The sequence below is a fragment of the Coregonus lavaretus genome, assembly GCF_964263955.1.
Source record: "Coregonus lavaretus genome assembly, chromosome: 9".
In the NCBI taxonomy this organism is placed as follows: Eukaryota; Metazoa; Chordata; class Actinopteri; order Salmoniformes; family Salmonidae; genus Coregonus; species Coregonus lavaretus.
The window spans coordinates 37,857,372-37,884,948 of NC_139996.1; the positions used below are offsets into that span (position 1 = coordinate 37,857,372).

General features: G+C 44.4%; 1 protein-coding gene across 2 annotated transcripts; it reads left to right on the forward strand.

Annotated features, from left to right (window-relative positions):
- On the forward strand, positions 1–27,426 carry LOC311135449 (zinc finger CCHC domain-containing protein 14-like). 2 transcript variants are annotated; one of them, XM_084169410.1, is made up of 13 exons: positions 1–1,455; positions 3,937–4,081; positions 13,810–13,880; positions 14,005–14,076; positions 14,281–14,366; positions 14,833–14,930; positions 15,524–15,560; positions 16,961–17,249; positions 17,721–17,809; positions 20,327–20,451; positions 24,105–24,260; positions 24,361–25,509; positions 25,646–27,426. In XM_084169410.1, exons 1-13 carry the CDS (start codon positions 814–816, stop codon positions 25,699–25,701), a joined length of 3,015 nt encoding a protein of 1,004 aa, XP_084025536.1. In that variant the 5' UTR covers positions 1–813; the 3' UTR covers positions 25,702–27,426. The 2 variants fall into 2 exon arrangements, with proteins under 2 accessions (XP_084025536.1, XP_084025537.1); XM_084169411.1 differs by having other exon boundaries at positions 20,330–20,451.
- The last annotated feature ends 151 nt before the right edge of the window (positions 27,427–27,577 follow it).

Sequence of the window (27,577 nt, forward strand, 5' to 3'; positions counted from 1 at the left end):
TCGAAAAAGTTACGGACTGTTTACCGAAATGATCATCATAACCTTTATTTGTCTGGAACAAATCTGGATGCGCCACTGGTTATGCTTACGACCAATAGGATTTAACTAAATAGTTTGCGTTTAAACTTTAACACTAAGGTTGTTGGCTGCAGTTTATGGTCTTGTTTGTTGGCGGACGCTCTCAGAAGTTCAACGAATGCAATGCGGATTCCCATCGAAAAGTATTGTCTTACAGGGGGAAATCAGAGAGTGGCGCCAATGACACTGGAAGTAAAGTATCTCTGTGTGTAATACTTATATGGTATTTTTCATTTCAATCTACTTTATGGAGGAATGTGCATGCTCTGTTCCATAATCCATTGACGTGGGGACCTCGGAGGGCTGGCGGAGAAAGCCTGGATGACTGGGGAGTTGTCACTACGCTGAGCCTTGCAATATAGTAAACCCAGACTCATGCTTTTGTTTATAGACTTTCACGTGAATAACGTTTTGAATACATATTTCAACAATGTTGCGACTGGCCTGTAAACAAATAAATTGGGCGTGCGATAGGCCTAACTTATGTTTCCGAAAACTCAAGTGGTCCTGGATACATTGAATACGATTATTGTCAAAATAATAACCAGCGCCAGGTGAACGTTCACAAAGTAACTGTTCCGGCACCGGAATTGCTGCACTCTTTGTTTCAAGTTTATTGTAGTAGGCCTAGATGGAGTTTTGGCTGACTCATTTTAGTCTTGCCATCTTATTATTTTTAGGCCTAATTACTATCAACAAAATAATCCATGTTTAAATTTGTGAGTCGCTATTAAAATGGTTGAAAATCGATGTTCCGTTCAAAGGGAAGGGGTCTACCACTGGTTCTCGATATTGAATTCGGCCCAGAGAGCTGAGTTCCTTTGTGGGCTTTTGGACCTCTGTGTTCCAATCGAACTACGCTTCCTCGGGTCTTGCTTGGAAGACTTAGCCCGCAAAGACTATCACTCCCTCAGGGACGCCGAGATCAAAGCCAACAACCCTGCTGACCTCTCGAATCTTACCAACATCACGGACGACGTCGTGAGGAGCAAGCTGCTCATCTCCCTCGCACTTCTCAGCTCCGACAACCGAGAGGCGGCGGGTGTTCTCTTCCGAACGCTCACGCACATCGACAGCATCATCAACAACTATGGCTTGCAGCTCAACGATGGACGAACGGGGGAGCAGTTCCTTCTCCTCTTCACCATGGCATCCAATCACCCGGCTTTCAGCTTTCACCAGAAACAGGTGCTAAGACAGGAGCTGACCCAGATCCAAGAGATCCTGCAGGTCACCTGTGGAGAGCAGCAGGCCGGCACTGGAGGCTGCAGCGGGACTGGCTCGCTGGCCACCCTGTCTCCCGCCACTAGCATCCCTACCTACATCACTGCGCCCACCCTCAACTCCTGTCAGGCCGGGTGTCCATGTTGTCATAAGGTAGGTCATATATTGTCCCTGTTGTCACTTACTTGATGGCTAGATATCTGAATGGTCTTGTGCCACTGCCAAGTTTGAGCAAATATCCAAAACACAAAGTTCTAGGATACCTAATAAGCAAAAGAGTTGGTGAATGCTAGTGCATTCAACAACTCCCAACACTATTTTGCACTATGGCTTATTTATTGCCTTACCTAATTGACTATTCGCACACACTGTATATATATTTTCTGTTGTATTTTTGACTTTATGTTTTGTTTTACCCCATATGTAACTCTGTGTTGTTGTTTTTTCGCACTGCTTTGCTTTATCTTGGCCAGGTCGCAGTTGTAAATGAGAACTTGTTCTCAACTGGCTTACCTGGTTAAATAAAGAAAAAAAAAAAAAAAAAAAACTAAACAAACATGTTTTTCACTGGTCCCCCAGGGGCATGTCTGTCTGTAGATTCAGCATGACTTTTATTTCTCTGGAGAACCAGATGTCAACACAGCAATGTGGGAATGGGAAACCACGTCTTCCTTGTTAACTAAATATACAGCTTTCTTTGCTTTTAAGATGTATTGCAAAACATTATGAATGATGTTACGACAGTTTAAGGGGCTTTTGTTGAACATCAGGAATATTATTATTTACAAAAAACGACCTCTAGATACATCTGAAAATGTCATTACCCTTGTGTGTGTGTGTGTGTGTGCGTGTATGTGTGTATGCACTGACGTGTGTGTTTGACAGAGAAAGAGAGTAAAGAACACTTAAAAGGCCGGATATAATGTTACAAATGAAAAATGTACCGTAAACCATCAGTTGGATTTGAACACATTGGCACACAGGTTGACTTTTTTCTATTCTTAGGCAAAGAGAGGATCTCTACGAAGGCCTGTTTGTCATTGTGTTGAATCTGAGACACACAGCACACACACACAGGGCTGTTCAAACTTGTGTCTGAGGGGAAAGTACCCTGCCTGCTCAAAGGAAAGCGGTTGGTTGTATTTAGTGTTGTTTTGGTCTTGGCCTCTGTTAAGTGCAGGCCAGCACATTTCTCAATGCTGAAATCAATCCTGTGTGAGAGAGACTTAACCCTCCAGTGAATCACCAGGAAGCTCTGATTGCTGCTCTCTCTGACTGTTCAAAGAAGAAGCCTTTACGATCACCCTAACCCGATCAGACATGAAACATAAACCACACTCACATATTAATCATACAGTAAATTCTAAACTTATGGTAATGAGTGATGAGAAAAAGTAAATTAAAAATGTCACACATCATTTACTGCTTTATTTTGGGTTTAAGCCTTCAGGAAAAAAGGCAGGAGGAACTCCTTAGCGGTGTTTCAGTATGTTATCTGCCAGGACCTTTGCCACTGCCATGCCCATTTCAGTTCTAAACCCAGCTCAGGCAGCTAGCATTTCTCCTAGCAGCAGGATTTCCCATTTTCCCCGAGAAAAGTAGAAGATTTGGCAGGAGTCGATGTGGATGTGGCAGTAGCACATTGTAAAGCACACTTAATTGGTTTCAGAGCTTGTCTGTGTGTGTTTCTGTTGCTGCTTGGATGAGCATGTGTGCTGCATGACCTCTGCTGTTAAACACATCAGCCTCACCACTGAAAGGGCTTCAAAAAGGAAAGAAAGACACAACTGTATACACATTTGGTTGGAATCAAGCCATTCCCGTGACCAATCAATTTGGACTGCACAACTCTAGAAATTAAATTTTACCGGTACATGTAAATAATTACTGAAGCAATAAGATTACTGTGCATATAAAAGTAAAGACAAGCAGGATAAATTGTCCTGAAATAATATAAGAGTAGACCACCTAACAACAGTCCTTTTTCAAATGGCTCACCTTTCCAGGAAAGTGGTTAGTTGTACAGACAAGTGTTCAGAGTAACAGTGGCTATTACTGTCACCTAGCTGTCTTCTTGACAAGGTACCTAATCACAGAGCAAGTGTGCTGCTTAGTGTGTCAATGCCCACTGTCAATGGTCATAACGTATAACTCTTAAGACAATATAGGCTACTGCGAAAGAGCTAAACAATTTTGTGAAAGACCAGCTGTCATATTTGTGGGAACCTTTTACTAATGACAGCTTTCCATCACTTAAAGGGGCACTTAATCACTTTTTAACCTCATATTCAGTATCTCCAGCACCATACCATTGTCTATGTGAAAACAGTGATTTTCTATGTTCTTTAGTTAAAAAGAGATGAAGAAAAGGTCCTGAGAAAATGACCCCTATGAGGGCATCGGAGGTCATTTTCAAATGAATTCAGTGATTTTGAAAAATGTATGTGTGATCCTGTTTCTTACCTCTTTGAGTCATGATAGATGAGGAAGCTGAATGTGTGACAGTCAATGTGTAGGACAGTCTGAAAGGCAGTCAAGGTGCTGAAAGATTACAGATCCGTAACCTTCTAACTGCTTCTGACCATGATATTAACCTCTGATTACTTAACCTGACCTTTGACCCCTGTTTCACAGACACCGCTCCGAGAGGACGGGGCAGGGCGAGGGGACGGTGCAGGGCGAGGGGACGAGGGGATTGTTCCAGAACCCATGCCCCACATGCCATCTCTCTCATGCAAGGAGCTGCCAGTCAAGGTGCATGTTGGGAAATCGAGCAAAGGTGAGACACAGAACTTTGCTCTGACATACTTATACACAGAAATCTGTCACACTTATCTACCCTGTCTGCGTACGAGACAGGACAGGACATCCCAGTGACAGTAAGGGTCAAGGTTCTCTCCAACAACGTCACACACTGTAGTATGGGATTCTTGAGTTCAAAGGTATTACGTTGTCAGTCATTCAGTACGTGTCTTTAGAATAAGCAGTTCAGTTTGTGCCAGACACTCACACATGCACCCAGAACAAGAAACCACACGCTGAAACACCGAAACCGACAAACCAGGCTCCTTGAGGAATGTGGAGGCATGCTTGCCCTACGGCCCTCCCCCTATCAGAAGGAGAGGGAGAAGGATGGTCATATATTTAGTTCTCAACCTGAGGGTGCACCATGGTGCGGTGAAGGGCATCAGTGTTATGTTTTACACACTACTACATTGCTCTGGTCTGGAGGGAGAAGCTGCTGCAGGAATCTCCCATCAACCTCTGTTTCACATTTCTCATTTTTCAGTCAGTCCTTTACACTGTACATACCTCTCACACACTACTAAACACTTCCACTGCTATGTGGAATGATGTTTAAAACCTTTACTCTAGTAGAGTGTCACTTTAGTATTAAGGTATTTGTTATGAGGGGGAATACTGTATATGCTATTCAATGAGAGTGTAGCAGACTGTTCTCTACTTCTCCTTAGTACAATATCTTTAAATATTTGCTGTTAGGCTATGAACAGACCGGAATAGACACTTGTACGCATGCACACCCACGAAGAAACAAACTCACAAAGGGCCATGCTTGTTTGGATTTGGATGATACTGTTGCATTGGATCATTTTAAGGTCCCAGACACTACAGCTATAAATATTGTTTCTTAGTTGTCCGCATGTATTTTTGTCTTTCTTCAACTCCCTGCTCTTTGCATAATGACGATGGCTTCTCCTGGCCTGGGTACCTGACTGTCTGCAATATATCTGCATTCCACACTACTACTCTATATTGTTGTGTCAATGTCAAGTACACTAAAGCAGAACACACTGGAACTCTTGAGATTACTGAGACTACTCTTGAGCATAACAGATGTTGAATCCAAGAGTGGTCACATGTTATGTAATTCACGAGCCACGTTTTCTTCTCCAGTTTTGGAAGGTTTTGTCTGGAGGTGGGACGGAGTGGGGGGGCAAATAGGAAATTATTACAGATTTTCTCCAAAGTTTTCAAAATAGGCAGTAGATGGTAGTACAGTAGAAGTTCTAAATTCCAGATTCTTCTTCGAGATTTGATTCTTCTTCTTTGATTCACTGTGCACTATCTTGTAGGTAGACGTGACAGGTCAATGGATTCTACTGTAACAATTTAATATTTTGAACACAAGCATGCGCACAGACACACACACACTATGTGTCAGTGTGCAGGATTGTCTTTTATCTGAAGGTAGTGCAAATATTAAGGGGTTGATAGTTTTTTGAACGGTGTTAGAGGGGTAAAGAGTTGATAGTTAGAGGAGCATGTTAAGCTGGGGTCTTATATTGCTTTGAAAGGAGCAGGTCTCTCGGTTACTCAGTAGGATTGGCCTCTTCGTTTTCTGGTAACCCAATGCTGAGTTAGCTACACTACCTCATGGCCAGGGCTGCATGCCTGTCATCAGCAGCACAAAGCAGGGCAAGCATACCTCCAAGCACACACACACACGCACACATGCGCGCACACACACACACACACACACACACACACACACACACACACAAACACACACAGACAGCAGCCAGAGTGCACTTGTTATTCAAACATGCAGATAGTGAGTGACTATTATTTTGGTAATGCAATCTTGGTTTTGGTGTCATTATCATAATACACACACAACACGAAAGGTGCTGATAATGCACAAAAGAGAAAAACTGTTGATTTAATACCTACTTTTGTGTGTCTTTGTGTGCCGGTGTATTTTCACAGGGTGCAATATGTAACCAGATCTGTTAGAATGGCAGAATGCCCTGGATTAACGAGTCTGGCACCAGGCATGTGGAGCCTCCAGCAGCTGCTGCCTGCTGGGCACAGGGCAGGGCAGGGTGCTGAGGGAGAGGCAAGGTGGTAGAGGGCAGTGGGCTGGGTACCTGGGCACTGTGGGCTGGGTGGCTGGGCAGTAGGCTGGGCAGTGGGCTGGGTGGATGGGCACTGTGGGCTGGGTGGATGGGCACTGTGGGCTGGGTGGCTGGGCAGTGAGCTGGGTGGATGTGGGCTGGGTGGCTGGGCAGTGGATGGGCACTGTGGGCAGTTGGCTGGGCAGTGGGGTGGATGGGCACTGTGGGCAGGGGGGCTTGGGGGCTGGGTGGCTGGGCAGGGGGCTGGGCAGGGGGCTGGGTGGCTGGGCAGTGGGCTGGGTGGCTGGGCAGGGGGCTGGGTGGCTGGGCAGTGGGTTGGGTGGCTGCACTTACAACAACAAAAAAACATTTTCACATGTGAAATAGCTGTTTTCACATGTTGAGCTTAAATTTAATATGAAACCATATTTTCAAATGTATGACATTTTGAGTTCACATTTTAACACCACCTTTTTGCATGTGAGAAGAAAAACATGTTTTCACCTCACGTGGAATGTGCAGTTTTAAATGTGAAAAAACAATCACATGGTTTTCATATAAGCCCTTGGGCTTCCAACCACACCTGCACACTTCACTTGTTTTCTTTGGTGCAAATAAATAAAACAAAATAAATCAAACTAAAACGTAAGAAAATTAAACGTGCAAAAATCTCACATTCACATATGGAATTGCATCATCACATGTAAAAAACAAGACACATGTAAAAAATCATATTTGCAGTTTCACATGTAATGAAACTCTATTTTTTTGTGAAACAAACAAGAAATAAGACAGAACTTGAGCGTGCATAACTATTCACCCCCCCCCCCCCCCCCCCCCCTAAAGTCAATACTTTGCAGAGCCACCTTTTGCAGCAATTACAGCTGCAAGTCTCTTGGGGTATTACATTTTAACATTTCAGTCATTTAGCAGACACTCTTATCCAGAGTGACTTACAGTTAGTGAGTGCATACGTTTTCATACTGGCCCCCCGTGGGAAACGAACCCACAACCCTGGCGTTGCAAGCACCATGCTCTACCAACTGAGCTACAGGGGAATGTCTCTATAAGGTTGGCACATCTAGCCACTGGGATTTTTGCCCATTCTTCAAGGCAAAACTGCTCCAGCTCCTTCAAGTTGGATGGGTTCCGCTGGTGTACAGCAATCTTTAAGTCATACCACAGATTCTCAATTGGATTGAGGTCCGGGCTTTGACTAGGCCATTCCAAGACATTTAAATGTTTCCTCTTAAACCACCCGAGTGTTGCTTTAGCAGTATGCTTAGGGTCATTGTCCTGCTGGAAGGTGAACCTCCGTCCCAGTCTCAAATCTCTGGAAGACTGAAACAGGTTTCCCTCAAGAATTTCCCTGTATTTAGCGCCATCCTTCAATTCTGACCAGTTTCCCAGTCCCTGTCGATGGAAAAACATCCCCACAGCATGGGGGATGGTGTTCTCGGGGTGATGAGAGGTGTTGGGTTTGCACCAGACATAGCGTTTTCCTTGATGGCCAAAAAGCTCAATTTTAGTCTCATCTGACCAGAGTACCTACTTCCATATGTTCGGGAGTCTCCTACATGCCTTTTGGCGAACACCAATCGTGTTTGCTTATTTTTTTCTTTAAGCAATGGCTTTTTTCTGGCCACTCTTCCGTGAAGCCCAGCTCTGCGGAGTGTACGGCTTAAAGTGGTCCTATGGACTGATACTCCAATCTCCGCTGTGGAGCTTTGCAGCTCCTTCAGGGTTATCTTTGGTCTCTTTGTTGCCTCTGATTAATGCCCTCCTTGCCTGGTCCATGAGTTTTGGAGGGCGGCCCTCTCTTGGCAGGTTTGTTGTGGTGCCATATTCTTTCAATGTTTTAATAATGGATTTAATGGTGCTCCGTGGGATGTTCAAAGTTTCAGAATTTTTTTGGGGAACCCAACCCTGATCTGTACTTCTCCACAACTTTGTCCCTGACCTGTTTGGAGAACTCCTTGGTCTTCATGGTGCTGCTTGCTTGGTTGTGCCCCTTGCTTAGTGGTGTTGCAGACTCTGGGGCCTTTCAGAACAGGTGTACAGTCGTGGTCAAAAGTTTTGAGAATGACACAAATATTAATTTTCACAAAGTCTGCTGCCTCAGTTTTTATGATGGCAATTTGCATATACTCCAGAATGTTATGAAGAGTGATCAGATGAATTGCAATTAATTGCAAAGTCCCTCTTTGCCATGAAAATGAACTTAATCCCCAAAAAAAGATTTCCACTGCATTTCAGCCCTGCCACAAAAGGACCAGCTGACATCATGTCAGTGATTCTCTCGTTAACACATGTGAGAGTGTTGACAAGGACAAGGCTGGAGATCACTCTGTCATGAGATCACTCTGTCATTGAGAACTTACATTTACATTTACGTCATTTAGCAGACACTCTTATCCAGAGCGACTTACAGTTAGTGAGTGCATACATGTTTATTTTATTTATTTATTTATTTTCATACTGGAATCGAACCCACAACCCTGGCGTTGCAAATGCCATGCTCTACCAACTGAGCTACATCCCTGCCGGCCATTCCCTCCCTTACCCTGGACGACACTGGGCCAATTGTGCGCCGCCCCATGGGTCTCCCGGTCGCGGCCGGCTACGACAGAGCCTGGATTCGAACCAGGATCTCTAGTGGCACAGCTAGCACTGCGATGCAGTGCCTTAGACCACTGCGCCACTCGAGAGACAACTTGTGGTCAATCCTCAAGAGGCGGGTGGACAAACAAAAACCCACAAATTCTGACAAACTCCAAGCATTGATTATGCAAGAATGGGCTGCCATCAGTCAGGATGTGGCCCAGAAGTTAATTGACAGCATGCCAGGGCGGATTGCAGAGGTCTTGAAAAAGAAGGGTCAACACTGCAAATATTGACTCTTTGCAGAAACTTAATGTAATTGTCAATAAAAACCTTTGACACTAATGGAATGCTTGTAATTATACTTCAGTATACCATAGTAACATCTGACAAAAATATCTAAAAAGACTGAAGCAGCAAACTTTGTGAAGACCAATACTTGTGTCATTCTCAACTTTTGACCACGACTGTATATATACTGAGATCATGTGACACTTAGATTGCACACAGGTGGACTTTATTTAACTAATGATGTGACTTCTGAAGGTAATTGGTTGCACCAGATCTTATTTAGGGGCTTCATAGCAAAGGGGGTGAATACATATACATGCACCATTTTTCCGTTATTTATTTTGTAGAATTTTTTGAAACAAGTTATTTTTTTCATTTCACTTCACCAATTTGAACTATTTTGTGTATGTACATTATATGAAATCCAAATAATATAAATATTCCAAAACATGCATCCTGTTTGCAACAAGGCACTGAAGTAATACTGCAAAAAATGTGTCAAAGCAATTAACTTTTTGTCCTGAATACGAAGTGTTATGTTTTGGGCAAATCCAATACAACACACTATTGAGTACCACTCTCCATATTTTCAAGCATAGTGGTAGCTGCATCTTGTTATGGGTATGCTAGTAATCGTTAAGGATTTTTACAGGATAAAAAAGAAACGGAATGGAGCTAAGCACAGGCAAAATCCTAGAGGCAAACCTATTTCAGTCTGCTTTCCACCAGACACTGGGAGATGAGTACACCTTTCAGCAGGAGAATAGCCTGAAACACAAGGCCAAATCTACATAGGAGTTGCTTACCAAGAAGACAGTGGATGTTCCTGAGTGACCGAGTTACAGTTTGAATTTGTTTAAAAGTCTATGGCAAGATCTGAAAATGATTGACTAGCAATCATCATCAACCTATTGAAGAAATGTTTAAAATAATAATGGGAAAATGTCGCACAATCCAGGTGTGGAAAGCTCTTAGAATTACCCAGAAAGACTCAGCTGTAATCGCTGCCAAAGGTTATTCTAACATGTTTTGACTCAGAGGGTTGAATACTTATGTAATCAAGATGCACTACATGACCAAAGGTATGTGGACACCTGCTCGTCAAACATCTCATTCCAAAATCATGGCCATTAATATGGAGTTGGTCCCCCCTTTGCTGCTATAACAGCCTCCACTCCTCTGGGAGTGCTTTCCACTAGATGTTGGAACATTGCTGCAGGGACTTGCTTCCATTCAGCCACAAGCATTAGTGAGGTCGGGCACTGATGTTGAGCGATTAGGCCTGGCTCGCAGTCTGCCTTCCAATTCATCCCAAAGGTGTTCGATGGGGTTGAAGTCAGGGCTCTGTGCAGGCCAGTGAAGTCCACACCTCTGTGCAGGCTCTGTGCAGTCCACACCGATCTCGACAAACCATTTCTGTATGGACCTCGCTTTGTGCACGGGGGCATTGTCATACTGAAACAGGAAAGGGCCTTCCCCAAACTGTTGCCACAAAGTTGGAAGCACAGAATCGTCTGGAATGTCATTGTATGCTGTAACGTTAAGATTTCCCTTCACTGGAACAAAACGGCTTAGCCCGAACCATGAAAAACAGCCCCAGACCATTATTCTTCCTCCACTAAACTTTACAGTTGGCACTTGCATTTGGGCAGGTAGCATTCTCCTGGCATCCACCAAACCCAGATTTGTTCGTCGGACTGCCAGAGGGTGAAGCCTGATTCATCACTCCAGAGAATGCATTTCCACTGCTCCAGAGTCCAATGGCGGTGAGGTTTACACCACTCCAGCCTATGCTTGGCATTGCGCATGGTGATCTTAGGTGTGTGTGCGGCTGTTCGGCCATAGAAACCCGTTTCATGAAGCTCCCGACAAACAGTTATTGTGCTGACATTGCTTCCAGAGGCAGTTTGGAACTCGTTAGTGAGTGTTTCAACCGAGGACAGACAATTTTTACACGCTACGCGCTTCAGCACTCGGTGGTCACGTTCTGTGAGCTTGTGTGGCCTACCACTTTGCGGCTGAGCTGTTGTTGCTCCTAGACGTTTCCTCTTCACAGTTGATTGGGGCAGCTCTAGCAGGGCAGAAATGTGACGAACTGACTTGTTGGAAAGGTGGCATCCTATGACGGTACCACGTTGAAAGTCACTGAGCTCTTCAGTATGGGCCAATGTTTGTCTATGGAGATTGCATGGCTGTGTGCTTGATTTTATACACCTGTCAGCAACGGTGTGGCTGAAATAGCCGAATCCACTAATTTGAAGGCGTGTCCACATACTTTTCTACAGTGCATTCGTAAAGAATTCAGAACCCTTGACTTTTTCCACATTTTGTTATGTTACAGCCTTATTCTAAAATTGATTAAATTGTTTTTTTCTCCTAATCAATCTACACACAATACCCCATAATGACAAAGCAAAAATAGGCTTTTCAAAAATATTGCAAACGTATATTTAACGGAAATATCACATTTACATAAGTATTCACACCCTTTACTCAGTACTTTGTTGAAGCACCTTTACAGCCTCGAGTCTTCTTGGGTATGACGCTACAAGCTTGGCACAACTGTACTTGGGGAGTTCCTCCCATTTTTCTCTGCAGATCCTCGCATGCTCTGTCAGGTTGGACGGGGAGCGTCACTGCACAGCTATTTTCAGCTCTCTCCAGTGGCTGGCCCACTCAAGTACATTCAGTGACTTGTCCCGAAGCCACTCCTGCGTTGTCTTGGCTATGTACTTAGGGTCGTTGTCCTGTTGGATGGTCTGAGACCAGCCACCCAGACAGCTGATGAAACTAGGTTTGCACAACCGAAGAATTTCTGCACAAGCTGTCAGAAACCTGCATGCTTGGCGTCCTCACCAGGGTCTTGACATGACTGCAGTTCGGCGTCGTAACCGACTTCAGTGGGCAAATGCTCGCCTTCGATGGCCACTGGCATGCTGGAGAAGTGTGCTCTTCACGGTTGAATCCGGTTTCAACTGTACCGGGCGAGCGGTTTGCTGATGTCAACGTTGTGAACAGAGTGCCCCATGGTGGGGATGGGGTTATGGTAGGGCAGGCATAAGCTACTGACAACGAACACAATTGCATTTTATCAATGGCAATTTCAATGCACAGAGATACCGTGACGACATCCTGAGGCCCATTGTCGTGCCATTAATTCGCTGCCATCACCTCATGTTTCAGCATGATAATGCATGGCCCCATGTCGCAAGGATCTGTACACAATTCCTGGAAGCTGTAAATGTCCCAGTTCTTCCATGGGCTCCATACTCATCAGATGTGTCACCCATTGAGAATGTTTGGGATGCTCTGGATCGATGTGTATGACCGCGTGTTCCAGTTCCTGCCAATATCCAGCAACTTCACACAGCCATTGAAGAGGAGTGGGACAACATTCCACAGGCCACAATCAACAGCCTGATCAACTCTATGCAAAGGAGATGTGTCACGCTGCATGAGGCAAATGGTGGTCACTCCAGATACTGACTGGTTTTCTGATCCATGCTCCTACCTTTTTTTTTTAAGGTGTCTGTGACCAACAGATGCATATCTGTTTTCCCAGTCATGTTACATCCATAGATTAGGGCCTAATAAATGTATTTCAATTGACTGATTTCCTTATATGAACTGTAACTCAGTAAAAGCTGGATCCCTTCTAGCCATGACTGCAGGAGTGGGAGCTCACACAGGAGGAGAGAATTCTGGCCAGACAGCATGACATAGTTCCTCTTCTGTCTCTCACTCACATCACATTCACTTTCCCCACTTACTCACTCACCTGACTCTTTTACACACACTGTTCCTACTCTCTTTCACTTACACTCACACATGCATGCGCATGCACGCACTCAGGCACCACGCACGCACGCACCGCACGCGCGCGCACACACACACACACACAGTGAAAGTAATGAAGTTTTAGCCTTTAGTAAAGCAGTTTAGCCTTATGGTGAGGCCTATAAGCTTTCTGCTACTCAGAACACTTCAGATTAGTTCACACTCCTGGCCTGAGACTGAGAGCTAAACCACTGGGTAAGAACAGTGGCGGGAGGTTTTTCACAATATTTCCACATTTCTGATCCCCTCAGATAGGGCACTTTCAGTACAGAGCTTCATTCAGCTAGCTAGTGCCTCTCCCATTGCTAATACACACCGGAGGAAGTGCTGAGTCTGCAAGGTATATTTAACAAACAGGCCTGTGTGTATGTGTGTGCTCTACTGTATGTGGGTTTATGAGTGTTGTGTATGTGATTTCAGAGGGTTTGTGTGTGTGTGTGTGTTCTCTGAATCTCCGATACGGAGTTCAGCCAAATGTTTCAAAATGTCACTGGCAGGATCCCTAAAATGTGCCACTAGTCCAGACATAAATCTAGATCATCCTCCTGTCGCTGTTTCTCTCCATGGCTCTCTTTCTCTCTACCTTGTTTCTCTATCTGTATTTTGCCTCTAGTCTCGCTGTCCTCCTCTGTTCTCCAGTTTAAAGTGTTTGTGTTTAAATAAACACCAGGTGATATCATTCCCTGGGATTTTCTCTATGAATTCAGATATTTCATTTAGTTACATACATTTGGTGCCAAAAGAACAGTCACGACAGTAAATCTAATAGGAGCATTAAGAACTACATTTTCATCTAGCATGCTTTTCCCATAATCTAGCATGGTAGAAAAATATGAGACACCAAGCAATGACGTACTTGGTGTTCTTTGTTTGCTAAACGATAATGTCAGATAATCCAAACAATGATTTCTATTTTTTTCAGTGAACATAGAGAGGATAGAGCTGAGTGGAGTGACTCACAAGGGGGAGAAACCAAGTGAATATATGCTAGAGGTGGGTATGCGCACGCACGCACACACAGCCCCACTCACGCAGGAACACACAAGTTCCAGTATGTACTGTATGTTAGTTATTGTATGCTGTTGCCCTGTCTACTCACACTCTCCTTATCCCACAGGTCACATGGTCAGACTCCTCTGTTTCCACTGTGAGCAGGAATCACCAGGAGGTGCTGAACTTTCTCTCCCAGGTAAGAAAGTGGCTGAAGCACAGAGAGGGGACAGAACGCTAGTGTCTCTTATTGGCTGTTCTGCTAACTAGCAGCAACCTTTTTTCAGGTTAGGATTTACAGTATTTGAAGTGGTGAAAAAACCTGTCTTTATTTCCATTGTACCCATCTGCCGTCTGATGGATAGTGATGTGAAGATCAATATCTATTTTGTGTTTCTCCCAGGTCTCCCAGCTTTTCCCTGATGAAGGTCTAGAGAAGTTCCTGCTTCAGTCCCATGGCCTTGATCAGGCCCCTGAGCTGGACCCCAGGTAAGGTCCATCAGCATTGTCACTGACCAAGGTAGCCCACCTGAATATGTTCACTTGATAACAGTGGTGCATAGTTAATACTGTATGTGTTTTGATATATATAGGCCTCCTGTAGCTCAGTTGGTAGAGCATGGCGCTTGCAACGCCAGGGTTGTGGGTTTGATTCCCACGGGGGGCCCGTATGGAAAATGTATGCACTCACTAACTGTAAGTCGCTCTGGATAAGAGCGTCTGCTAAATGACTAAAATGTAATATATATTATTTTCATGCTGTATATGTATGATAATGAGTAACAACCAAGTAGTTACTGTAATTGAGAAAACAACCCATGTTGTTTTAATGTTGTTTTTGACCTAGTTCTTGGTGTTACTGTCAAAGACAAGAGATAAGGAGGGAATTAATCATATCAAGCATTGAATGTAACATTATCTCATATGTTTGCCCTTTAACCCTCTGCCTCTACAGGTGCCTGACAATGCTTCCAGCCCACATTCTCAAACACTACCAAGTTAAACTCTTCTTCAGCACTGCCACCACCGCCCCCTCCTTCCCCCCCACTGCAGGTAAGACTCCTGTCCTAACCCTACTAGTGTTCATGGGATGTATATGTCCCCCTCTCTGGTTGGCGGAGAGTAGGGGCACTTCATCTCTGGGGTTTGAGGGGTGTTGGGGGGGGGGGGTTTCTATTTTAGATTTGTGTGGGAATTTGGACTAGCATGTTTGTGTTGGTAGGCCTGGTGAATGGTGACCTCATCCTAGAGTTATTTATAATTCCGTCCCCCCAGGCAGGGCAGTGGCAGTAGGAGAGACCTGAATGTCTGTCTGACTGTGTCTGGAGCAGCTAGACTTTCGCCCCTTGGCTGATATTATGAGACCCATGGGATGCAGTGGAATAAAAATCTATCTTACTCCACTGTAATGTGGTACCACAGGCCCCAGTGACATGCTGAAATATCACACTGCTCTCAAATTAAACTGGACAAACTGGCGACCCTCAGCTGATATTTCGTTCCTAACTTGTAAAGAGGTCAAGAAGTCAATAGACGAGATTCAAAAATGTGTTTTGCGTACAGTATATAGCCATTCATAGAGTATGCTTATTTAGAGGTTGTTGAATATGTGACTGACTGATCTATGTTTCTTTCTTGTGCTACAGGTATTGGGTGCTTGCTTCAATACAGAGGAGCCAACAGGTGGGCTCCCGTCTTTAACACTCAACATACACTATATATACAAAAGTATGGAGACACCCCTTCAAATGAGTGGATTTGGCTATTTCAGCCACACCCGTTGCTGACAGGTGTATAAAATCGAGCACACAGCCATGCAATCTCCATAGACAAACATTGGCAGTAGAATGGCCTTACTGAAGAGCTCAGTGACTTTCAACGTGGCACCGTCAAAGGATGCCACCTTTCCAACAAGTCAGTTTGTCAAATTTCTGCCCTGCTAGAGCTGCCCCGGTCAACTGTAAGTGCTGTTATTGTGAAGTGGAAACGTCTAGGACCAACAACGGTTCAGCTGCGAAGTGGTAGGCCACACAAGCTCACAGAACGGGACCGCCGAGTGCTGAAACGCATAGCGCGTCAAAATCGTCTGTCCTCGGTTGCAGCACTCACTACCGAGTTCCGAACTTCCTCTGGAAGCAACGTCAGCACAAGAACTGTTAGTTGGGAGCTTCATGAAGTGGGTTTCCATGGCTGAGCAGCCGCACACAAGCCTAAGATCAACGTCCTTAGACTCTGGAGCAGTGGAAACGCGTTCTCTGGAGTGATTAATCATGCTTCACCATCTGGCAGTCCGACGGACGAATCTGGGTTTGGCGGATGCCAGGAGAACGCCACCTGCCCCAATGCATAGTGCCAACTGTAAAGTTTGGTGAAGGAGGAATAATGGTCTGGGGCTGTTTTTCATGATTCGGGCTAGGCCCCTTAGTTCCAGCGAAGGGAAATCTTAATGCTACTGCATACGATTACATTCTAGACGATTCTGTGCATCCAACTTTGTGGCAACAGTTTGGGGAAGGTCCTTTCCTGTTTCAGCATGATAATACCTCCGTGCACAAAGCGAGGTCCATACAGAAATGGTTTGTCCAGATCGGTGTGGAAGAACTTGACTGGCCTGCACAGAGGCCTGACCTCAACCCTATCGAACACCTTTGGGATGAATTGGAACGCCGACTGCGAGCCAGGCCTAATTGCCCAACATCTGTGCCCAACCTCACTAATGCTCTTGTGGCTGAATGGAAGCAAATCCCTGCAGCAATGTTCCAACATCTAGTGGAAAGCCTTCTCATTGCGTGGAGGCTGTTATAGCAGCAAAGGGGGGACCAACTCCATATTAATGCCCATGATTTTGGAATGAGATGTTCGACGAGCATGTGTCCACATACTTTTGGTCATGTTGTGTACTCTTTCACTAAGTCTGATATAGGCTGTTGCTGCCAATCCAAATCTGCAAACTGTATAATGATCTTAATATCTGAATTACATTATTTCCATCGTTTGCAATATATTTATCTTTTCCCTATTTTCCTTCCATGTTTCCACTCCTCTTTCACCCCCCCCCCCCCGCCCTCCTCTCCTCCTCTCAGGGCTGTATGTGGTGTAGCCAGTATCCAGACAGTCATGAGCGTTCACAACTCCATTCAGCCTTGCTCTCCAACCCAGCTGCCCCCTCTGCCCCCCCAGGGCACTGTGCCCATCCTTCCCCCCGGTGGGGTGGGGGTAGCAGGGGGGGACAACGCGCCCCCTCCCGGCTACCTCCAGAACCCTGGTCCTCCACTGCAGAGCAGCCCAGAACAGAACGGCATCCTGGACTGGCTGAGGAAACTACGCCTGCACAAGTACTACCCAGTGTTCAAGCAGCTGACCATGGAGGAGGTGGGTGAGCTCTGAGGAAGGAATGAGTCTCTCATTGGTGGGTTTAGGTTACAGTGGATGAGTGGCATTTAAGACACCTATGGAGCTGTAGAGATGAGGATATAACTAAAAGTGGCTTTGTTTTGGCTTGGAAATGGGGTGTATGCAGGGAAAGCTCAGATTCAGAAAACGTTAATGTCCTCAAAGAGGGATTAATTTTGCAGCAATCACAATACAGACAAAATCACATATTAAAAAACAACATCAAAACAGCAAAGGATATTTACAAGCAAGTAGGCTGGACAAGTGCAATATAAATTATAAAATGTCAGAATAAGGCTACATGTCAGAGGCTAGATGTCTGTTATTACAAAGCCCCAACAGTAGACATTAGAATAGATCAAACAACAGTTGCTGTCTTCCCCTATCAGTCACATTCTTCTCCCTAGTAGTCCCTAGCTGTGCTCTTAAAATGTCTCTCCTTTCCCACAGTTCCTTGGACTCACAGAGGAGGATCTGAACAAGTATGACCTCACCCAGGGAGCCAAGAAGAAGCTGAAGACGCAGCTGGAACTGCAGAAGTAAGTCTGAACCCTGAACCCAGACCCCTCATCAAGCCCTCTGTCCCCCAGCCCCATAAAAGCAGTGACATGCCCATTCCAACATACTCATGTGTAGACACATGTAGTTCAGAGGGTTATGAGATGGATGGATGGATGGGTAGAAGGATGGATGGATAGATAGATAGATAGATAGATAGATCCCGTGTAGCTCAGTTGGTAGAGCATGGCGCTTGCAACGCCAGGGTTGTGGGTTAGATTCCCACGGGGGACCAGTATGAAAAAATGTATGCACTCACTAACTGTAAGTTGCTCTGGATAAGAGCGTCTGCTAAATGACTAAAATGATAGATAGATAGATAGATAGATACTCTATTTACAACTAATGTTTCATCATTTTATTATTTAGATAGTCATACTTCATAGTTGGTGTAGCATTTGTAAAAGGTGCGTCTGTTGATTGTTTATTTTATTAAACATTAACACAGGAGATTGATCAATTATGTTTTTGTGCGAGGGAATATGTAAGGAATAATCAACAAGAGGCTATGCGTTCTATGGAAAATAATGAACGACACACCCTAGTGGAGTGGAACTAACTTCCACGGAGTTGCGCTAGCGGAGTGGATAACCTTCCACAGAGTTGCATTATTTTCCAGAGAGCCATGAGTTGATTATCCCTTTTATACCATGGCTATAATTTAATACATTCCCCGCTAGATATGTGTTCATTTGCCTCTAGAATTGTCTTCAACATCCACTGAAGTAGCTAGCAAGTTTACTAGATAGACAGTAGTTGCCTTAGTAACCAAACAAACAGGCTTGCTAGTTTAGCTAACCAAACCATCAGTCCTAGCTTGCTATTATGAAAATCTAATTCAACAATGCCAATAATGTTTTCAATTCGACTTTTGCTTTCAAAAGCAGCTCAAACATAGAACATGTAAGAATGAACTATAGCCATTGAATTCTACCATGCAAATATACCGTGCGTTATAGGGAAATAATGAATGCTCTAGAATGCCCTTCAAGGCAATCAGAAACGAGTATTCAACAATGCGATATAGGGCTATGAGTTCTTTGGAAAGTGGAAGGTGTGTTCCAAGACGCGCTAGCGGAGTGGAACTGACATTCCACAGAGTTGCATTATTTTCCAGAGAACGCATAGAGCCCCATGTTGATTATCCCTTTTACACCATGGCTATAATTTAACACATTTGCAACTCGAAATGTGTTCATTTGCCGGTAGAAATGTGTTCAACATTCACTGAAGTAGCTAGCAAGTTTACTAGATAGCAACAGTAGTTGCTGTGGTAACCAAACAAACAGACTTGCTAGTTTAGCTAACCAAACCATCAGTCCTAGCTTACTATTATGAAAATCTAATTCAACAATACTAATACTGTTTTCAATTTGACTTTTGCTTTCAAAAGCAGCTCAAACAAAACATGTAAAAATGAACTATAGCCATTGAATTGTACCGTGCAAATATACAGTGCGTTATAGGGAAATAATGCAAGCTCTAGAATACCCTTCAAGCCAGAAATTAGTATACAACAAACCCTTACAACAAACCCTAACTGCAGTCGACTGTGGTATTTTGGACGCAGTAATTGCAGAATAACTGCAGTGGACTGCAGTTGAACTGCAGTTATACTGCACTGTAACTGCAGGTACACTGCAACATTACTGCATTAAAATAAACTGTTATTTTGGACGCAGTATTTGCAGCATACTGCAGTTTTACTGCACTCTAATTGCAATCTTTTTTTGTAAGGGATGACATGGTATAAAGATGAATAATGGTAATTTGGTTGTCAATGGTTAACTAGCATTCCGGTGGGGTAGATTGGTTAGTCCAGATAAGTTGTACCTTAAGGGAAGATGGAAAGAATAAACCGCATGGAAAACCCAGTCACCTGTTGTAGCGTAGGAATGGTACTGAGAGAGAACACTATCACTTTGCCTGTTTCCACAGCTAATATCAGCATGTTTCCATTAGCCAGGTTTAGCCAGGTACGACCATGTGCATTGGTGACAGGAAGTGGAAAGTTCCTCAGGTGCTTTTCCATAGATCTGTCTGATTATCAGTGAGCTTAATGGGAGCTTATTCGGGATCACTCATTACACTGTCAAGTCGGGTTTTTACTCCACCTGGCGAAATAGCTAAATTAACACTTTTTTTCCCTAGCAATATAACATGGTGAGTTGTCAAAATCGTGCATGTGTCATATGTCCTCCTCCGTGTACTGTATTTGTAAGAGTACTGACTCAAAAGTTGTTTAAAAAAAAATCTAGCAATTCTCTGTACCATTCATGGCACTGGTGTTCATCTCAAATGACTATTCCTCACACAACTTGTTGCTGGTGTGTAGGTGAAACAGAGGATGTTGATGCTGTGCTTTTGTAATCTTGACGGCTAGACTAGAGCACCCTCTAGGATTTCAATAGTGCTATTGTCACCAGATTATACTGTGGCTGTCTGCTATGTAGAGATGACAAAGATGTTTCTGTGATGACTGACTGTGTTCCTGTCAGTAGGGAGAAGATGGAGAAGAGGTATATGTTGTCCCAGTTCCCTGTGTCCTGCAGTGGCATTGCCAGGGTTACTCCATCCAGCCACATAGTCCCAGTGGCACACGTCCACTCCAGTAGCAACACAGGTATGCAACTCATCTGACAGAGGTTATACTTTCAATACAAGTAAACTTGACATTTGGAATACAGGTTACACAGAAATGATCTGTACTCTGTTAGCATGTAGACTACACATTAATTAACATAGGCAATCCCTCAACATGTACACCAGAGGAGGCTGGTGGGGGGATATTTAGGAGGATCGGCCCATTTTAATGGCTGTAATGGGATAAACGGAACGGAGTCAAACGTGTGGTTTCCATATGTTTGTGTTTGATACCGTTCCAATTATTCCATTCCAGCCATTACAATGAGCCCGACCTCCTATATCTTCTCCCACCAGCCTCCTCTGATGTACACCTTCTCAACATTACCCTTACAACATACTGCAGGTAACCTACTACAGTTGAAGTCGGAAGTTTACATACACTTACAGTGGGGAAAAAAAGTATTTAGTCAGCCACCAATTGTGCAAGTTCTCCCACTTAAAAAGATGAGAGAGGCCTGTAATTTTCATCATAGGTACACGTCAACTATGACAGACAAAATTAGAAAAAAAAATCCAGAACATCACATTGTAGGATTTTTAATGAATTTATTTGCAAATTATGGTGGAAAATAAGTATTTGGTCAATAACAAAAGTTTCTCAATACTTTGTTATATACCCTTTGTTGGCAATGACACAGGTCAAACGTTTTCTGTAAGTCTTCACAAGGTTTTCACACACTGTTGCTGGTATTTTGGCCCATTCCTCTATGCAGATCTCCTCTAGAGCAGTGATGTTTTGGGGCTGTCGCTGGGCAACACAGACTTTCAACTCCCTCCAAAGATTTTCTATGGGGTTGAGATCTGGAGACTGGCTAGGCCACTCCAGGACCTTGAAATGCTTCTTACGAAGCCACTCCTTCGTTGCCCGGGCGGTGTGTTTGGGATCATTGTCATGCTGAAAGACCCAGCCACGTTTCATCTTCAATGCCCTTGCTGATGGAAGGAGGTTTTCACTCAAAATCTCACGATACATGGCCCCATTCATTCTTTCCTTTACACGGATCAGTCGTCCTGGTCCCTTTGCAGAAAAACAGCCCCAAAGCATGATGTTTCCACCCCCATGCTTCACAGTAGGTATGGTGTTCTTTGGATGCAACTCAGCATTCTTTGTCCTCCAAACACGACGAGTTGAGTTTTTACCAAAAAGTTCTATTTTGGTTTCATCTGACCATATGACATTCTCCCAATCCTCTTCTGGATCATCCAAATGCACTCTAGCAAACTTCAGACGGGCCTGGACATGTACTGGCTTAAGCAGGGGGACACGTCTGGCACTGCAGGATTTGAGTCCCTGGCGGCGTAGTGTGTTACTGATGGTAGGCTTTGTTACTTTGGTCCCAGCTCTCTGCAGGTCATTCACTAGGTCCCCCCGTGTGGTTCTGGGATTTTTGCTCACCGTTCTTGTGATCATTTTGACCCCACGGGGTGAGATCTTGCGTGGAGCCCCAGATCGAGGGAGATTATCAGTGGTCTTGTATGTCTTCCATTTCCTAATAATTGCTCCCACAGTTGATTTCTTCAAACCAAGCTGCTTACCTATTGCAGATTCAGTCTTCCCAGCCTGGTGCAGGTCTACAATTTTGTTTCTGGTGTCCTTTGACAGCTCTTTGGTCTTGGCCATAGTGGAGTTTGGAGTGTGACTGTTTGAGGTTGTGGACAGGTGTCTTTTATACTGATAACAAGTTCAAACAGGTGCCATTAATACAGGTAACGAGTGGAGGACAGAGGAGCCTCTTAAAGAAGAAGTTACAGGTCTGTGAGAGCCAGAAATCTTGCTTGTTTGTAGGTGACCAAATACTTATTTTCCACCATAATTTGCAAATAAATTCATTAAAAATCCTACAATGTGATATTCTGGATTTTTTTTCCCTCAATTTGTCTGTCATAGTTGACGTGTACCTATGATGAAAATTACAGGCCTCTCTCATCTTTGTAAGTGGGAGAAGTTGCACAATTGGTGGCTGACTAAATACTTTTTTTCCCCCACTGTAGGTTGGAGTCATTAAAACTCGTTTTTCAACCACTCCACAAATTTCTTGGTAACAAACTATAGTTTTGGCAAGTTGGTTAGGACATCTACTTTGTGCATGACACAAGTAATTTTCAAACAATTGTTTACAGACAGATGATTTCACTTATAATTCACTGTATCACAATTCCAGTGGGTCAGAGGTTTACATACACTAAGTTGACTGTGCCTTTAAACAGCTTGGAAAATTCCAGAAAATGATGTCATGGCTTTAGAAGCTTCTGATAGGCTAATTGACATCATTTGAGTCAATTGGAGGTGTACCTTTGGATGTATTTCAAGGCCTACCTTCAAACTCAGTGCCTCTTTGCTTGACATCATGGGAAAAATCAAAAGAAATCAGCCAAGACCTCAGAAAAAAATGGTAGACCTCCACAAGTCTGGTTCATCCTTGGGAGCAATTTCCAAAAGCCTGAAGGTACCACGTTCATCTGTACAAACAACAGTACGCAAGTATAAACACCATGGGACCACGCAGCCGTCATACCGCTCAGGAAGGAGACGCGTTCTGTCTCCTATAGATGAACGTACTTTGGTGCGAAAAGTGCAAATCAATCCCAGAACAACAGCAAAGGACCTTGTGAAGATGCTGGAGGAACCAGGTACAAAAGTATCTATATCCACAGTAAAACGACTCCTATATCGACATAACCTGAAAGGCCGCTCAGCAAGGAAGAAGCCACTGCTCCAAAACCGCCATAAAAAAGCCAGACTCCGGTTTGCAACTGCACATGGGGATGAAGATCGTACTTTTTGGAGAAATGTCCTCTGGTCTGATGAAACAAAAATAGAACTGCTTGGCCATAATGACCATCGTTATGTTTGGAGGAAAAAGGGGAATGCTTGCAAGCCGAAGAACACCATCCCAACCGTGAAGCACAGGGATGGCAGCATCATGCTGTGGGGGTGCTTTGCTGCAGGAGGGACTGGTGCGCTTCACAAAATAGATGGCATCATGAGGAAGGAAAATTATGTGGATATATTGAAGCAACATCTCAAGACATCAGTCAGGAAGTTAAAGCTTGGTCGCAAATGGGTCTTCCAAATGGACAATGACCCCAAGCATACTTCCAAAGTTGTGGCAAAATGGCTTAAGGACAACAAAGTCAAGTAATTGGAGTGGCCATCACAAAGCCTTGACCTCAATTCTATAGAAAAATGTGTGGGCAGAACTGAAAAAGCGTGTGCGAGCAAGGAGGCCTACAAACCTGACTCAGTCAGAAGGAATGGGCCAAAATTCACCCAACATATTGTGTGGAAGCTTGTGGAAGGCTACCCGAAACGTTTGACCCAAGTTAAACAATTTAAAGGCAATGCTACCAAATACTAATTGAGCGTATGTAAACTTCTGACCCACTGGGAATGTGATGAAAGAAATAAAAGCTTAAATAAATCATTCTTTCTACTACTATTCTAACATTTCACATTCTTAAAATAAAGTGGTGATCCTAACTGACCTAAGACAGGGAATTTTTACTAGGATTAAATGTCAGGAATTGTGAAAAACTGAGTTTAAATGTATTTGGCTAAAGTGTATGTAAACTTCCGACTTCAACTGTATATACACCTTCAGCTTAATTGATCACAGTTTCTTTGTTTAGAGCTGTGTGTGGAGGTAGAGACTGGCGTGCACCCTCTTGCCCGGGACAGCAGCTCCTCTTCAGGGTATTCCAGCGCCCCCTCCAGCCCCATGACCCCTCACTCTCTGTCTCTGTCCCGGGAAGGGGCCTTTGACAGGGCCAAGGAGCCACACAGACGTGAGTACCTCCCTCAGCAGTTATGCTAACTGAAATGGTCTTTAATAAGTGGGTATATCACTGATAACATTTTGTTCTATGTCATCCTGTCCCTATCCAGGTATGGAGTCAGGACTAGACCTAGGAGAGAAGGACAGGACTTATGTTCTCCTAAACCCCACCGTTACAACAGGGCCTAGTCGGCCCACTGCTCAGGTTCTTCCCGTGCAGAATGATCCTACTCCCTGCCCCTCCCACATGAGCCTCCCTCCTCCCTCCCTAAACCTACAGTCATCAGGATGCATCCTGGGTTCCCCCCGTAATCCCCGGCTACCTCCCCTCTGCCCTGACGAGCGGGCCAAACCCCTGGGTTCAGGTGTAGCTGTTGGGGTGCGACTGGAGAGCGTGTTCCCTGGCCTGAGTGTGGACAGTATGGGGTCCCCTCCCCTCAATCAGGACTCTGCCGGGCCACGGGGGCCCTCTGGGGTCACCGTGCTGCGCCCCCCTCCAGTCTTGATGGTGGAGACCAGCTCCGCCCTCACCACAACCTCCAACACCCTGCACCACGTCTCACACCCCCCTCTACACCTGCAGGTGTCCCCCTCCCTATGGCGTGCTGGACACTACCCCTACCCCTCCTCTTCTGCCTCTTCCTCCTCTCCCGCCGCCAAGTTAGCATTTCCGTCTGTGAGTGGCGTTCGCATGGGAACTACGAGCAGTGTTCCCATGGCAGCGGTGCCAGGCAACACCTACTGTGTGAACAGTAGTGCTGCTGTCCAACCCAGCTCCAGTCCCACATCCACAGAGACCAGCAGCTACGCTGTCACCTCTGGCTCCACCCCCAGCTCCTCTGTCTGCGTCTGCAGCTCTTGTGGCTGCAGTGGGAACTGTGGCTCCTACGGGGCTCTCCCGGCCAGCTACGCAGGGTACTTCCAGCACCCCTTCTCAGGGACGTCAGTGTTCACCCTGGGGCCCATGCTTCACCTCAGTCCCCTGCTGGCTGGGAGCAGTACTGCCACCCCCTTCCCCTACCCCCTGGTGGCACCGCCCCTCTACAACAACAGCATGTCTCACAGCCATGACACCCAGGGGCTGGTACTGCCCCCCATGCAGGGCTTCCTGGGGGCCGGTGCCAACCTGCACCAGCCTCATGGGGTGGTGGGGAACGGAGGGCACAAGAAGCCAGGGAGCCTGTCCTGCTACAACTGTGGGGTCACAGGCCATCGGGCACCGGAATGCAAGCAGCCACCCATGGACGCTGCTCAACAAGGTATAACATAGAAACCTTACAGCTACTAAAATAGATATTGTAATTCCATGATTGAAAATACATATGTTTAATATCTGCAGAAACCTCTTGGGGAATTTGATATGTTTAGCTCCATTGGTATTTTGTTTTTTTGCAGGCACGTTCCGGCTGAAGTATGCTCCCAAATCAGACAGCCAGGACTCTGGGGACTAAGAACAAGAAACTCCTGTGACCTGTGACCTCTGTGCACATCAGCACCTTATGCTCCTCCTGATGGAGGAGTCCCTTTCATTTAGGTGACTCTTTGAATCTTTGAACACTCTTTGATGATTGGTGAATGAATGGTAGGCAGAGGCCACTTAACTCAACTGATGGAAGTCAAAGCATAGAGTCGGTTTGGAAGGTGCTATTAACCCCAGTCCATCTGTAACATATGATTTTGATCATACCAAATACAAGAGATGGTCAGGTCTAAACCCTGAGGCCGAGGGTATACAGTATTTTCGAATGGGAAATGATTTAGCTGTACAAAACCCAAAGTTGAAAATATTATACAATACTCCTCACACTACTTGGTACACACCTCAGCCTCACTCAGTTCTCTGGTCAAACTCCACAGATCTACACCTTTCATAACAACTCATGTAATATGCAAAGATGTCCTTTTAAGTCGCTCTGGTGATGACAGTTGGATGTATCTGAGAGGATGTTGAAGTGTGAATGTAAAGACTTACAGTATAAGATGACTGCCAAATAATGCACATTGACTGACTGACAGAGCAGGTCTGTGAGAAACACAGAGGAAGAGAAACAAGTGCTTTATTCTACACATTATTCACTGGCCCTATACAGTGCAGGTATTAATGGTGAAAGAATGATGCAAGCATTCTTAGTTTAGATTTTAAGATGTCATTGATATTTGTGTTGTTTAATCATTTAGAAGTTTAGAAGTTGGAGCAGTCTAATTGTATAACCACTGCCTGAAATGTGTGTATGTTTTAATTGTATGTATAATGTTATGTAAATTAGATTTTGTCATGTTTTATAATAGTTGGATTTTATGTGATGAGGTGGTGATATGTAAGAGGATCCTTTTTGAGAAAGATTTGATATTGAATGTCAGTGAATGTGTCCTTGAGTTGCCACCATGGTGTGGCATGTGAAAGCACTTTTATGAGACCGGCTGGTCCCAGTCCATTGGATGTGAGTGTGACATGAGGACAGTAGTCCTCAAGGATGGACAAGTTATTGTTTTTTTGTGTTGCACTGGAGTGTTCCTGGCCAGGTCTGGAGGACACAATTCAGTCATAAGGGACATTTCGTTGAAAATGATCTTTATATACCAAATCAAATCAAACTTTATTTGTCATATGCGCCGAATACAACCTTACCGTGAAATGCTTACTTACAAGCCCTTAACCAACAATGCAGTTCAAGAAAGAGTTAAGAAAATATTTTCCAAATAAACTCAAGTAAAAAATAATAAAAAGTAATACAATAACAATATACAGGGGGTACCGGTACCGAATCAATGTGTGGGAGTACAGGTTAGTCGAGGTAATTTGTACATGTAGGTACCAATAAACACTAGCACCGATTGCTTCAAATTGGTCATTGAAGAGCAACTGCACTTCCTATTTTGGCCTCATTTTAGATTTGGTTCATTAAGAAATGCTAGGGGCCATGACTGAATTTAAACTGAGTTGGTTTTGGGGTGTGGTTTGATGTGGGTGTCTTTTGTGTGTGTTCGCAGGTGAGAAGAATTAGCCAAATTATTTCGCCAATTAGCTTCAGCTGCGACCTCGGCAAAGTTTGTTTGACTTTGGATAGCCTATTTCCTGGGCTAGTTAGGGACCGTCAATAAATGACACAATGTAAATGAAACAATATTTTCATGTTGCACAACTTTTAGTTCTCATTAAATGCTTTCAATATTTGTATATGAATTTCTACAATTTATAGTTGGTTTGACGTTTTAAGTCATTGAAATTTGGAGATATTGGAATTTTTACATATTGTCCCATGTATACAGTGAGGGGAAAAAAGTATTTGATCCCCTGCTGATTTTGTACGTTTGATCATTTCTTTG

Bases quoted from the DNA above. Each gene is read 5' to 3' on its own strand.
- LOC311135449 (XM_084169410.1), top strand. From the start codon at position 814: ATGGTTGAAAATCGATGTTCCGTTCAAAGGGAAGGGGTCTACCACTGG. The intron at 4,082-13,809 runs GTGAGACACAGA...TATTTTTTTCAG, and splicing joins TGTTGGGAAATCGAGCAAAG to TGAACATAGAGAGGATAGAG. The intron at 15,561-16,960 runs GTGGGCTCCCGT...TCCTCCTCTCAG, and splicing joins CAATACAGAGGAGCCAACAG to GGCTGTATGTGGTGTAGCCA.